The 13,414-nt window shown below is 45.5% G+C and overlaps 1 protein-coding gene across 1 annotated transcript in view; it reads right to left on the bottom strand.

Moving 5' to 3' along the window:
* The window catches only part of NXPH2 (neurexophilin 2), a 38,764-nt gene extending 28,168 nt beyond the window's left edge, over window positions 1-10,596 (bottom strand). Inside the window, exon 1 of the mRNA XM_075430302.1 lies at window positions 10,205-10,596. Coding sequence (XP_075286417.1) covers window positions 10,205-10,258 — 54 coding nt within the window. The 5' untranslated portion in view covers window positions 10,259-10,596. The remainder of the gene's footprint in view (window positions 1-10,204) is intronic.
* Between the last annotated feature and the right edge of the window lie 2,818 nt (window positions 10,597-13,414).

Genomic DNA, 13,414 nt, shown 5'->3' with positions numbered 1-13,414 from the left:
CATTAAGAGGCATTTCATTTATTTTAAATCAAACAGGTCCTAACTTAACAACAAATTTATTCTCCTGTCAGACACTCCACCAGCTCGGTATTATTTTAAGCTACCTTCAGTTAGGTGCTAAGAACTGGATACTGAGTTTTAGTGAGAAGAAAAGTAAGAGGCGGCTCAATGAGCAAGATGGATGAGAATGGCTCTGCCACTTTTCAGGAGCTTTAAGGAAAAACATCAGCATGATTTCACCTGAACTGCTGCAGAAAAAAAAAAAAATAAAAATCTGGGATTTTGGGTTCTAGGGGGAAGGAGAGAAAGTGTAAAGAAACAAAAAACTTCCTGTGCCCCCGGTAGGCTAACGTGGTAGAATTGCAGTTCGGTGTATCTCTTGGTCTTGATCTAAATTTTACACACCAGAGCTCACTGCCACAGCAAAACCTTGATAGGGAGAGGGTGTCAGAAGGGAAAAATATGCTTTATAGAGAAATAGTGCAGTGTCTATAAGCATCTGCAGTTCTGTAAAACTTGCTTCTTAAAAAAAAAAAGTATGACACATCACGTTCCAGTCTTTTGCTTCAATAGTGGATATCCACTCAGATTTTGCCTTGTAATAACAGAGTTAAAAATGGACAGTTTTAAATTGAACACTTTAAAAGCACATTATACAACCTAGGACTCAAAGCTAATAAAGCCTTTGGGTTGATCCGGTACCAGAGAGTTGGGACAGACAGCAACCAGCAAGGGGTGAACTAATGACCACTAACAGATTGTGGAAAGGTGGCTCTATTTAATTTGTTTCATGTACAAATGCAGTCTGTTTTGCTTCAAATAAAAAAAAATAAATTAAATCGAAGCTGGGCAGTAAAAAGATAGTCTTTCCACCTGCTCCTGGCTACTGTACTTTGGATCAGGTGGGCATCTCCAGAAGGAAGAGGAAAGCAAGGAAGCTGCTGCTTCTTGCAGAGGAAGTGAGCATTCTCTGCTTGGAAAAACAAATTTAGGGGGGCGGAGCGGGGAGGGTGGAAGAAAAAGAGGTGTCAAGCAGGCAGCTCCCGGCAGAGTGCAGCTCAGAGAAGCTCCCTGGAGAGCCAGAGACCTTATTATGGCCGAGAGCAGACCCAAGCCAGGGGAACGCAGAGAAGACTGATGGATTTATCATTCAGCACAGAAGACCGTGCAGTTTGATTAAAAATTAACTCAAAAATGGATGTTTCCAGCACTGGAAGACTGATTTATTGACTGTTAACTACACAGCAGTTCAGCAGCAGGATGAAGCAGAGTCTGGCATACAGCTGCAGCTGTATCACAGGATTTGTCCCAACCCAATAAGGAATTTAACATCAACATTTTCCTTGCCTTGAACAGTGACAGAACTGAAATTAGCCAACAGACAAAATTTAATCTGCTTTAAAACAAAGTGAGGTGCAATTTAGTGAGTGATTGTCACATAGAAGTGTTTCAATCATCTAATCTAAAGTGGCTCAGGCTAACACACCTGATAACTCTTCAGTGGTGCCACAGAAGTAACACTATCAGCTACGAATCTTTCCACAGAGCCGATTAGCATTTTGTTAGTTTAATGAGTGGAAAACAACAGGGGCTTTAGCTTTCTCCCCGGCACACTGTTTGCTCAAGCAACTGGGGGACTGGGCTTCACACCTCTCTCGCTCCACATTCGTTTGCTTTTAAACCAAGAAAGCTCCAAACTAAAAGTGTATTTTAAGAATCTGTAACAGAATAAAGTACAAGAGGAGGATTATCCCCAAATTAAACGCTAAAAGCTGTAAAATAAAGAGCTTAGTTTCTCACATGCAATACTAACTTCCTGACACATGGGAACGCATGCCTACATGGCCTACAACTAGCAGCCGTGCAGTTGTTTCTTCTGTATTTAAATCTGCATTTATACCTGGAGGTTGCTTCACCATATTTAGGTTTAAACCTTGCTGCTCTGGTCTCTCAGCAGGATTTAGTGGCACTGACTTGTGCTACCATATTTGACTTCCAGACTGGAGTTGGGTTGAACCCCATGAACCAAGGAGTACAGTGGAGTTTCCACGTGCTCATGTAGACTATGGCCTCATAATGCAATCTCTGCCCTGCAGGATATGAAATAAATATAATTATACTTTGTCCTGAAATTATATTAAAATATATTGTAAAGATAGTCAGGACAGTTTTTTATATTTTATGTTTTCCTTCTCAAAGTGTCAGTTAAGGGTAGGGATAAAGCTATTTCTTTGTCATTCACATATTCTCTTTAATACAAACCCTGAATGTCCTCAATTTCCAAATACACAGCTCCGAGATGACTAGAACCCACACACAGTTTATTGTACTTTAAATGTGTACTCTTAATTACACATTTTCTTGTCTTTTGGAGACAAAAAATACCAAACTATTGTGTTATTGCATTAAACGTGTAGATATATTAGAATTTTATCTGAGGAAAGCATGTGGTACAGCACTAACATTCAACTTGGAAAACGTGTGCAGTGCCACCTAAAATGTAATGGGTCAAAATCCTAAGCATTAGGATACATTAATCAACATACGGTCATTCACCACGGATGCAAACACATCACAGAAGCCAGCTTCTCCACTGACAAAGTTCATCCTTGTCTCTGTATTGAGATGGGCCAGTGAAGGAGAGGGTCAGCCATGCAGAATATTCTCCTGGTCTAGTGGAAGTGGAGAATGTGCCCCGAGGCTCTATTATTCTGTTATGTTGAACCAGCCTTTGTTCCCTCCAGTTTCCCAACATAACAATGGCACATGTGTAACACATCTTGACTAAAAAGTATCATGAAGTCCAACTACAGAATACTATAAAATTACTGTTACATACCTATTCCTGCACTACAATCTCTGAAGGTTTCTTCTTCTAAGAACCACTCAGCTGCTTGGAGTAGGGAGAAAATTCAACTTAGGAATACACCTTGTATGGTTAAGGCTGCCAGTGGTGGAGGAGCACACTCCCTAGTAACAGCTACAGCTGAAGGCTAGAGAGCAAATCACTGGCCACGAGACCCTGTAAGCCTCACAGGGAACAGCAGTCACAACTTTCTGAACACATGGAATGAACAACAGCAGCGACCAGCAGGTGCTTGCAACGAGAAAAGAGCCAGGCAGCCTTAGAAGGAAAAAACTTTCATGTCCCACATTTTACCCTCCTTGGGTGCTAAGCATTGTCAATCCCCATCACCCTGCGCGGGATGAAAACAGCAGCTGTACCCAGAACTGCTCGTGGCAATCACCTGATTCTTGCACTTGTACAGTCCAAAAGAGGGACCAATTCAGGGAGCTCACATCCTCCTACTTTGCTTTCCCCTGCTGAGGGACTGGCTGGAAAAATCCCACTTCCAGATTCTCTCCACTGGGAAGAATAACAGCAGAAAGGACCCACCGCGGCCTCTCACAGGCAGACCTTGGTGTTACTGTGGGAACATTCCTTGTTTCTGCCAGTCTGTCTGTCCCTCTCCTCCTGTTCAGGCTCACTATTTGCCTACACGGCTGTTTTATTTCCATCATCTTCCTCTCTCTCATGTTCACCTCTTACTCCCTCAGACAAGCCCCAGTGTTTTTTTTTTTTTTTCTTCAGGTAAGCCTCAAGCACAGCCAGCTCCTTCTCTATCAGAACCATAAAAAGTCCTTAAATCTACATAATAACAGAACAAATATAGAAGCACTTCTATGCACAGCACAGAATTTCCTAGATAATGGGTATAGTAAGATGAAATTAAGGTTGTGTTTATACTGGTGATTCATGGTATTAGAAATACCTGGTCATCACCAAAACCAAGTACTATAAAGTCAGGAAATTCTCAGCTAATTATTGACCATAAATACAAACCAAATGTGCTGGATCTGGAGAAGCAGAATTAGGGCATTTGAAGTAACCTCAATCCTGCACTGTAATGACACAATAACCATAATTGCTCCCAATACACATAAAAACTGATTTTAGAGACACTAGATTCTTAGTTTATTTTTTATTTCTCCCTATTCTTTCATTTTCACTTCCCTGCTAATAATAGCTTCTATTACTACCAATCGTTTGGAAGATAGAGAAAACCCTTCTCAAGAACTACAGCTCTTACAGCTCTTTAATTCTACCTTAAATTACAGTCAAGCTGTTAAATTCTGTATTTACAGTAAGTGCTGCCATTCCAGGGAGAGCAGAGCATTGTACCAGCATCGACATCTCTGCTGCCAAGACAAAACCACTTAGTCTTAACTACGGACCCATCTTCACAGCCCTTTATTTCCTCTCCACTCTTAATTTGTTTCCTTGAACCTCTTTGTTAGCTGTGACTGAGCTTATAGCTGATGCAGAACATCTGCCCACCAGGAGATTCCCCACAGAAAAGGAATTAACATTGTTTTCCAAGTCCCCACCTACAGACCTCACAGGTTTTGTGAGAGGTGCATCCAGAAACTCATCCACACCCCATCCAATCTCTTGTTCATCTGTCAGAGCGTTGACAGCTCCTGTATTTCTGCACGGGACCCACAACATCCCAAGAGCCTGGTACATGGAGTCTGGGAGCAGGTGAGCGTTAGGGCTCCAGCCCGTGCTCCATGCCACGAGGTGCAGACCCCTGGGCTGCAGCCTTACAGCGTGCGAGCACGACCGTGTTGCATCACTCTGCACAGAAGCTAGAGTGTTTTCAGTGCTACAACCGTACAGCAATAGTTTTTGAAGTGTGAGCCACAAGGAAACAACTGATAAGTGGGATGAATATAGATAATCAGAGAAAACGTGCAAGTGTGAACAGTGCTAAATTGGGGGAAAGGGACTCTCAATAGGGTGAAACGTGACTCTCTCAGACTTACTTAACAGTAGTGATGCTCTGCTGGAAGAAGAGCCTACCTAGCAGGTCCACTTGTTATTTTCTTTATCTCTGATTGACTCTTTAACTACCTAAGCAAACTACATAAACTACAGCTACAAACATGGTGGGAAATAGAGAATGAAAACAGAACAGGAACAACGAATGGAGTTGGGGAAATATACACAAGCATATTTAACAACTGAAGTGAAAGGCCAAAGCTGCCCCAAAATAAGATGTTTGGAAATGAAGTTCAGGATAAATTTACAATAGTCACGTAAGCAGGAACTTTCACTTTCCTCTTTTCCAATCCTGCAAGATTTGATCTAGTAAAAAGTTCAAGGCCAGTATTTTTGCTTTATAATGCGTCTAGTGAAGTGGTGAGTTTAAGAGGCGGGCAAAAATCAGGGCTAGAAGGCAGATTAAGAGAACAAAAGCACTGTCCTGTGAAGTACACACTCTTTCAAACAGTCGCTTATCACAGCAATTTTTGTGATAAAGGCAAAAAATTCTTCCTTTTTCCTCGCTGCATTTGGTTTCGATACATTGACAGGTATGCGTGAGAGACTCAAAGCAACAGTCTTCCCTGAGCTCCCTCTGTTTCTGAGGAAGATGCATCCTGCACCTATGGAATTACAGCTTTTGTCTTATAGCCATTCAGCACAGGCCAGCGCGATCTTTCCTTACTGCAGCTGTTTACCAGAAGTGCCCAAGAGTTACCATGCCTTATTCTGTACTTGAGCCAAATACAGGTTAACACATCACCCACAGATCACAGGCTACGAATCGCTGGCACCCCAGTGACGGCTACTGCCCAGTGCTCGCTTCCCACACCGTGCCGAGCAGCTCTTGCTTCTCCTCATACATTTTTGTTTGTGAAGGGTTGATTAAAGGCAAAATTATCAACGGTGTAGGAGGAATTCAGTGCACCTAGGGCAGAGGTGCACCTCTCTGGGTTGTGATGCCCTGAATATCCAGACCAGCGAGCAGTTCCCGCTGCTGCACCCTTTCAGCTCCCACGCTCGAGTTCCCTTCTTGCGGAAACCAAGGCTCAGGAGGCAAAAGAGAACGGTGAGACCCATCAGTGCACCCCAATTTAGTGTTTGGGCTCCACCGATCTTTCACTTCCCTGTCAGTTCCACTGCACTACTGGTAACAAGAAGTCCTTACAGCACATTTCTGACATACAGCTCTCAGAGTGCCTCACAACGGCAGAAATATACTTTCTGTGTTACAGATGGAAAGACTGAGGCTTGGATTTTACGTGCCCTGTATGTAAGCCTGGAGTATCTTGCAGTCTAGTGGACATCAGTCAAAGAGACTTGCTGTACAGATTTTAAACAGGATGCATAACCTTTTTGTGCCCCAGTCAATGTGCAAATAAACTGAAAAATATCAGCCACCAATTCCACAGGACTAGGCCAAAAATGTGATGTAAGGACAAGCTGAGTTTAATATTGCACGTTAACCTCCTATGTAAACTAACTCTACCCCCATTCACCTTAATACATAACTCCTCATTCAGGATAATAAATTCTCAAACTGCTGAGACCAGCATTTGTTGAGCTGTCTGCGTTTCTTGGGTTACTTTTCTTACTTTATTACACAAGAATGAGATGCAGGCTTACAATGCCTACAGCATAGAGAGAAATACCAAAACAAACAAATGAAATGCTGGGCCTGGTATATTTCATAGCAAAGATCTCCCTGGAAATTAAGAGGGATGGAATTTGATCCGTGTGCTTCGGGATGACTGGAGGGAAGCATTTACCTTTCCAAAACAGAGTTGAGAGTCTTGCACGGTGCCTATTTCTGATTCTCATTGCAAGGGCATGGTACGCAGACCACATCTGCCAGGCTACAGAGACAAAATTAAAGTAGCCAGGAGGAACATACTTCTGGGTTTCTACACCTCACGTGGTATACATGTTTTAAATGGAAATGTGGCTTTACCTCAGTTTTCAACCTATTTCTGCGTATGAAGCAATCTCTTGTACTATAGCAAGTTATAAATGTTCTTTTCAGCTCAAGTTGTTAAACTCCTTTTTAAAAAAAGTCTCTGTAAAAAATTTTGGCTTAATTGTCTGACAAATTGTTTTTCATTATACATAAAAATTGCAGTCCTTGAAAAGTCCAAGCCAAACATAATCTGTCACTTAATTTCACTCATATCAAATGCTATACTTCAACCTTGGTGGAGGAAAAAAAATAAAATCATAAAACAATGTGTTTTGTCTTTTTTCTAATTATTTCTCATCTACACAAACACTACCAGGAAAAAATTAACTGCTTTTAAGGGTCTGTAAAAGAATGGATTCCTAGGTTTATAACAAGGTGACAACTCTGCCCAGTGATAGTATTAGAAAAGACTTTCTTGGTAGGTATGCTGATGCAACTTTAACTATAGGCACTGGAAAATACTGCTGTAATACTGCTTCTTAACTTCAGACTGCAAAGACGTACGAATAAACAAACAGTTCAGGTGCCCGGTTACGCTACAGAACCACAGGTCTCATCTGTGAGTGTTTGTCTGCAACTACACCTTGCCAAGGCAAAGAGAAAGTAGTGGCTATATGAGCTGTCTACAGCTAAAGCAAAATCTGCTTCTTGATTCAAAACCTATACAGAACCATTTTTTTTTTTTCCTTTCTTTCTTAAAGGAAAGGGGGAAATCTCATACATCTTGAAGACCCCGTATAAGCTATTTTAAACAATGTTATTAAACATGACATTTTAAAGGTGCAAATTCATAATGTGAAAGGAAAATACTGGATACTGACAACCTTTTCGTTTTTTTTAAACAAGGTTTATTTAAAATGACAAATCCTATTCTCAGGGAAGTAGTAGAAGTCCCTCTCTCTAAGGCATTTAAAGCTAACTTAACAAAACACTAGCAGGCACACTATAAGCCATGTAATCCTAATACTTCAGTCTTTTCAATCTCCAACATGTGGAACTCCATCATTCATAAAGAGATAACTAACAGGGCGTTCAGCAATTCTGTGACAATTGAAAAAGCTTACTGAAAATTAATAGTAGAGCAAGAATACCTGCCAATGATAATGGTATACAACAATTTTTGGTCTTCTTATCAATAACAACCCAGACACGTACTGACTGTGCATTGCAAGTTATGACTTTGATCTATATTGACAACATAAGGTAAACCTGACTTTTAAAATGAACACATTTATACAGAAGCAAGTTAGCACCTTAACCTGACTCAACAGCAGGCTTCCTTACTGTTTAATACACCCAAATATGCAAAGTATTTTAAGAAATGTACGTGCTCATACTGCATGCATACTGGTACACCATCTATTAATCAAAATAATAATCCAAGAATAGCCTACGAAAATACATTCATACTCTATTAAGGAAGTACTAAACATGAACTTCTAATTGAGCAATACTAGATACAGCATATAAACAATCACCTAGCTAACATGCTTCCAGAAATCCAGTGAGATTGCCGGCCATAATCTTTAGCATCTCCTCAAATTTGTGAAGTTTTACATGGATTTTATCCTATGTTTGTGCATCCTTAAAAAGTAGGTAAGTAGATACCACACTTTGGTACTTCAAAGCCAAACAAGCATTTGAAGTCAAATCTAATTAAAAAAAAAAAAGTACTTCTACGATCACAAAAATGCAGTGCCAGAATATTTTGTGTTCTAACATCTCCAATTTCATAAAAAAATTAAGATTGCACCACCAGGAAGGGTCTGCATTTCTGGGTTACTAGAATGATACTGAAACCCAGATTTTTTTCTTTCTTGGCTGAAATGCTAAGCCTTTAGCATTGTATTAATATTAACCACATTTTTCTTTTTTTTTTTTAACCAAAGACCAAAGTCAAGAACTAGTACCACCAATGCAGGCCTGCTAAAACTGCTAATTAGATTCCAGCAATCCATCAGTCACTCCGAATACTGACCAGAGAACAAAGAGAACAGGACAGACTTGTATTCAATGTATCACCACCGGCATCAAATATTTCCAAACTCAATTTATAATAAGCTGAAACTTCAACCAGAAGTTCTGGTAACAGTATGGCAAAACGTATAGTATGCCAAAACTTATTTCCACAACTTTTTAGTAACATATCAGCATTAAAAGGTATACCTGGCATGCCTCAAAGAAATCTCACGTCCTCATTTTGCTTTGATTCATGATTTAAAGTAACTTATGTAAGCTATAAAACTAATTGACTCCAAAACTCTGCTGGTTGGTATATAAAGTACCCAGAAAAAATGAACACTCCCGGGCGAGCCGAGTGCCACATCCAGCCGAAAACCCGCACTGCCTACGTGTGATTTTGGTTTGATTCGAGACAGCAACTTTGCTTCTTTGGCCAGCCTGCACTCCAGGCGCGCAAGACCACAGCGCGCAACTTCCCAGCATCATCCATAAAGCATCGTGGAACTAACCCGATCCCTGCTGACACAAGTTTCAATCAATCCCTTTGGAAAAAAAGAATAGAAAGGAAGGTGTGAGTGTGTGAGAGAGGCTGCAGGTGTGAGGAGCCTTTTTATTCAGTTCCCTTCTGCTCAGCAACTTTGTAATCCATTTACTGCTTCCCCATCTCTCACCCCTGCGCCTTGTTTAGCTGGAAACGGGGCCGCAGGGCTGTGAAGAACGTAAACAGAACGTAAACAGCCTTTTCTTGTCCAAAGGGACCGGAGCGGGGGAGAAACGCGCGCCTTCTCGCAGGGCTGCGGCTCGCTCCTCCACCGCGAGGACAAACCGCCGGAGCAAAACGACGTGACACGACGAGCACGACCCGAAACCGGCTTAGAATTTGACACGAGCTCCCTCAAAAACTAATCAATCGACTGGCGCTGCAGTACGAGACGCCGGTTCTCCGGGAGGGTGTTTAATCCCCTCACGGGTTGCCACACGCTCCCGTGCCGACGAACTTCCAGCGGCGGGGCGGCGGGGGGGGCAGAGCCGCCGCTCCCGCGGCTCCTGAAACAACGACCGCTCCACCGCGGACTGACAAACTTTCGCAAATACAAAATTTTCCCCTTTTTAACCTCCCCGGCCACAGTCAGACGACCGCGAAGCCCATGTGCTTTCTGCCGTGAGGGCAGCTCCCTGGTCCCCCCCCCCCCCATCGCCCGGAATCGTCCCGGGAGCGGAGAGCGCCGGGGGCTGCCCGAGACCCCCGCGATCCCGCCGAGCGGCAAACGCGCGGAAAAAGCACATCCCCGCTCAAAAATAAACCCACAGAAAATAAGAAGGGGCGCGGGGCTGAGGGAGACTGCCCGCTGGCTGCTCGGGGGCAAGCCCTGCCCTGGCCTCCCCAGGAGCCGCCGCCCGGCCCGGCGGGAAGGCAGCCGGCTCCCCCGACGCCCCGCGGCAGGGGGAAGGGGACTTACGAGCTGGAGGACGCCCTGGAGCACGACGAGGGGCAGGGGCTGCAGGCGCACCATCCTGGCTGCCGGTCTAGGAGGAGACTCCCCCCGCACGGGTCTCGCTCATCTCCGCTCCGGGGAGGAGGCGGGGGGGGAAGGAGGAGGCAGGACTGAGCGCAGGGACACGCCGCCCCGCTTGTCCCCCCTCACGGGGCGCTGGCAGGCAGCGGCGAGACCCCGGCACTGCCGCGCCGCGCGGCTCCGCGGGCGGCCATGGCGGGCGGGGAGGCGGGAAGGAGGCGGCGGCGCTGAGGGGGATCCCCTCACGGCCGGTGCGCGGACGAGTCCCGGCGGCCGGAGCCCGCCGCCATGGTGCTGCCGGGACGGAGGAGCCGCCCGGCCGGGCCGAAGTTGAGGAGAGCCGCTGCGGGAAGCGGAGGGGAGGAGGAGGAGACCCCGCTGCCCCGGGCGGGGCAGCCCGGCCCTCCCCGGCAAGTTTAAAGCGGCGGCGGCCCCTCCTCTGCCCGCGGCCACCCCCCCGCCGCCCTGCCCGGCCCTCGGGGCCGGAGCTTGGCTGCGGCGCGGAGAAAGCGACTCCGGCGCCGCCCGCACTCAGGGAGCCCCCGCCGCCCGCCCTCAGGGAGTCCCGGCCGCTCGCCCCGGTGCAAGAGGAGAGGCAGGTGAAGGGCCCGGCTCAGCCCGTTGTTGTGGGAACCCCGCTGCCACAGCTCCGCATCCCGCGGGTGGATCTGCCCCCGCACACGGGCGCCGGGACCCGCGTGGGGAAGCTCAACGCGCTGCCCCTTCCCCAGCCGTGAGGGGACATGGCGGGACGCCGGGCCCCGCGGCCTGCCCCGGGGAACGCCGTCTGCCCGTGGGCTGGGGACGGCGTCCCCTGAGCGGGACAGGCTCAGGGTGGAGTGGGCTCCCTGTGCGGGGCTGGAGCGGGGCCGGGGTGATGGCGTCCATGTGTGCTGGGAGCCCAGGGGCTGGAGAATCTGCCTCTGGAGAAGTCCCGCTGAGGCCACAGCCACTGAGTAACGTGAACCAACGAACGCGCTCCGGACCCACCTCTGGGACGGCCAAGCCTGAAACTGTGGTTCCTGAGCTTCCAAGCTGCGGGAGTGACCTCCTCGTAACGCGGCGGCCTTGAAAGGGGACGTCAAGCTTTGAGCGGAGGAGGCCGGGGTCGATGGCGACGTGGCCCGGCTCGGCACGCGTGCCTCCCACGGGGGTGGTGGTGGCGGTGCCGGTATTTGGTAGCCATTGATTCACTCGTTAGTTACGGCCTCAAGTTGCGTCAGGGGAGGTTTAGGTTGGATATTTGGAAAAACTTCTTTACTGAAAGAGTGGTCAGGCATTGGGACAGGCTGTCCAGAGAGGTGGTGGAGTCACCGTCCCTGGAGGGGTTCAAAAAGCGTGTAGATGTGGCATTTGGGGACATGGTTTAGCAGGCATGGGGGTGTTGGGTGGATGGTTGGACTTGATGATCTTAGAGGGCTTTTCCAACCTTAACGATTCTATGATTCACGTGCAATGCAATACACAAGCTCTCTGCCACTGGGCTGAAGTGGAGGCAGCGGCTTCAGTTTCCAAACCCTGCCTGTCATTTGCAGATCAGTTTCCTCTTAATTCTTGATTGCCCTGTCTTGTCTTCTCATCAGGTCTGTGTTCAGGTTACATTTTGACTATCTTTGTATCTTCAGCTGCTAAAATCCTTGCCAGTGGAAACAGCTTTGCAAGCCCTTTCCTTGCACTTCAGAGCAGCCACGGTTTTACCAGATAATGATTGTGGTTGTTTAGTTGTTAGATCCTGCCGGACCCTTTCCCAGCTCTGCTGCTGGGCGCCTCATAAAATGTACCCTGTGGATGTGATCGAGCCACAAATCGTGTTCTGCCGTTTGGGTTCAGAAAAGATGTTTGATCGATAGGAAAGGAAAGTATGTATAAATTGGACAACTCTAAAACGGGTTCATTTGCAGCAGATTCAAAGATTGCAGAGAAAAAAACTGCAAGACTGATGGTCACTGAGTCAATACATTATAATGTAATTCATGCAGTTACCTTTCATAGCGGTGTTTAAAAGTTCTTTTTAAAGCATTTATTTTAGTGGACTTCAACCTGTTGTGCTACCTTTGGTTTTATTTTTAACGTAGAATGACCAGCATAAAATGCGTTAGGATTTACTTATTAGAATTTAAATCCAGATGTTGTCTTCACACCCTGCATGGAAAAACGTTAAACGCTTTTATGCAGAAGTGTAGTATCGAAAAGCGGTGTTCGCTGCGGCGGGCTCGGGTCCTTACCGCACATGGGAACATCTCGGGCGCCATCTGCTGCTGGCAGGCGGCACTGCCCGCAACAGCAGAGCCGGGGTTTTATTTCTTCGTGACGGATTGCATTATGCAGCTGGGTGAAAAGACTGTTATGCAATTAGCTAGAATTATGAGGACTAAATTCGGATGAAGTATTTAGATAGATCTTTTTTTTGAAAAAAATGAAAAGCTGTGCTCTATAAATTCAAGGAAAGCTGAATTTCTGTAATTGGCTTTTAATGGAACAATAGTGTTTAAACTAAAGTACTTGAGTTCTATCCTATTAAATACAAACAGTCTCGATTTAAATGACATTAACTTTGGCACACAAGCTATCAGAAGCTGGCCTTAAATCATACTTTTTCCATATTAACTAGCAGTAAATGTTTGTAAAGCGCTTTGAAGATGAAAAGCACCGTGCACAGTAAATGATAAGTATTATTGTTATTTGTATGACTTCCTCGAAAAGTCACGGTAGTGTTGGTTAAGGACAGAACGTAGGGCCTGAGCTTTGCATTCCCTTGCTTTGGCGTGTTAGCGTGATCCTCAAACGTTATTTAAATGGGGAAGGGAAAATTTTCTGGCCTAATTTCAAAGCACAATAATAAATAGTTGGTTTGTCTCAGGAAATAACGGTTGTATACTGCAGGAAGTAATCCTAATCTCTCTAGAAATGTACTGATGAGCCAGCCGTGGAAAAACTAAACTAAGAGCTCAGGGTCCTACTAAACTATCTTGGCTGCTACAAGACAGTGAGGAATCCCTGATTAACACATGATCTCTAATGCTTGTGCACAAAGTCAATAGTTGTTTTTATTCCTTTATCAAGTAATTTATAAGCAGAAACAAGTAAAACCTGTAGTTAGCATCAAAACCATCTGTCATTGCACCTCAATTCAATTCTCACATCTCATTCCTC

This window comes from Opisthocomus hoazin, chromosome 9 (genome assembly GCF_030867145.1).
Source record: "Opisthocomus hoazin isolate bOpiHoa1 chromosome 9, bOpiHoa1.hap1, whole genome shotgun sequence".
Lineage (NCBI taxonomy): Eukaryota > Metazoa > Chordata > Aves > Opisthocomiformes > Opisthocomidae > Opisthocomus > Opisthocomus hoazin.
Note: the sequence above shows the minus strand (reverse complement) of the source record. Positions and strands in the feature narration are given on the sequence as shown.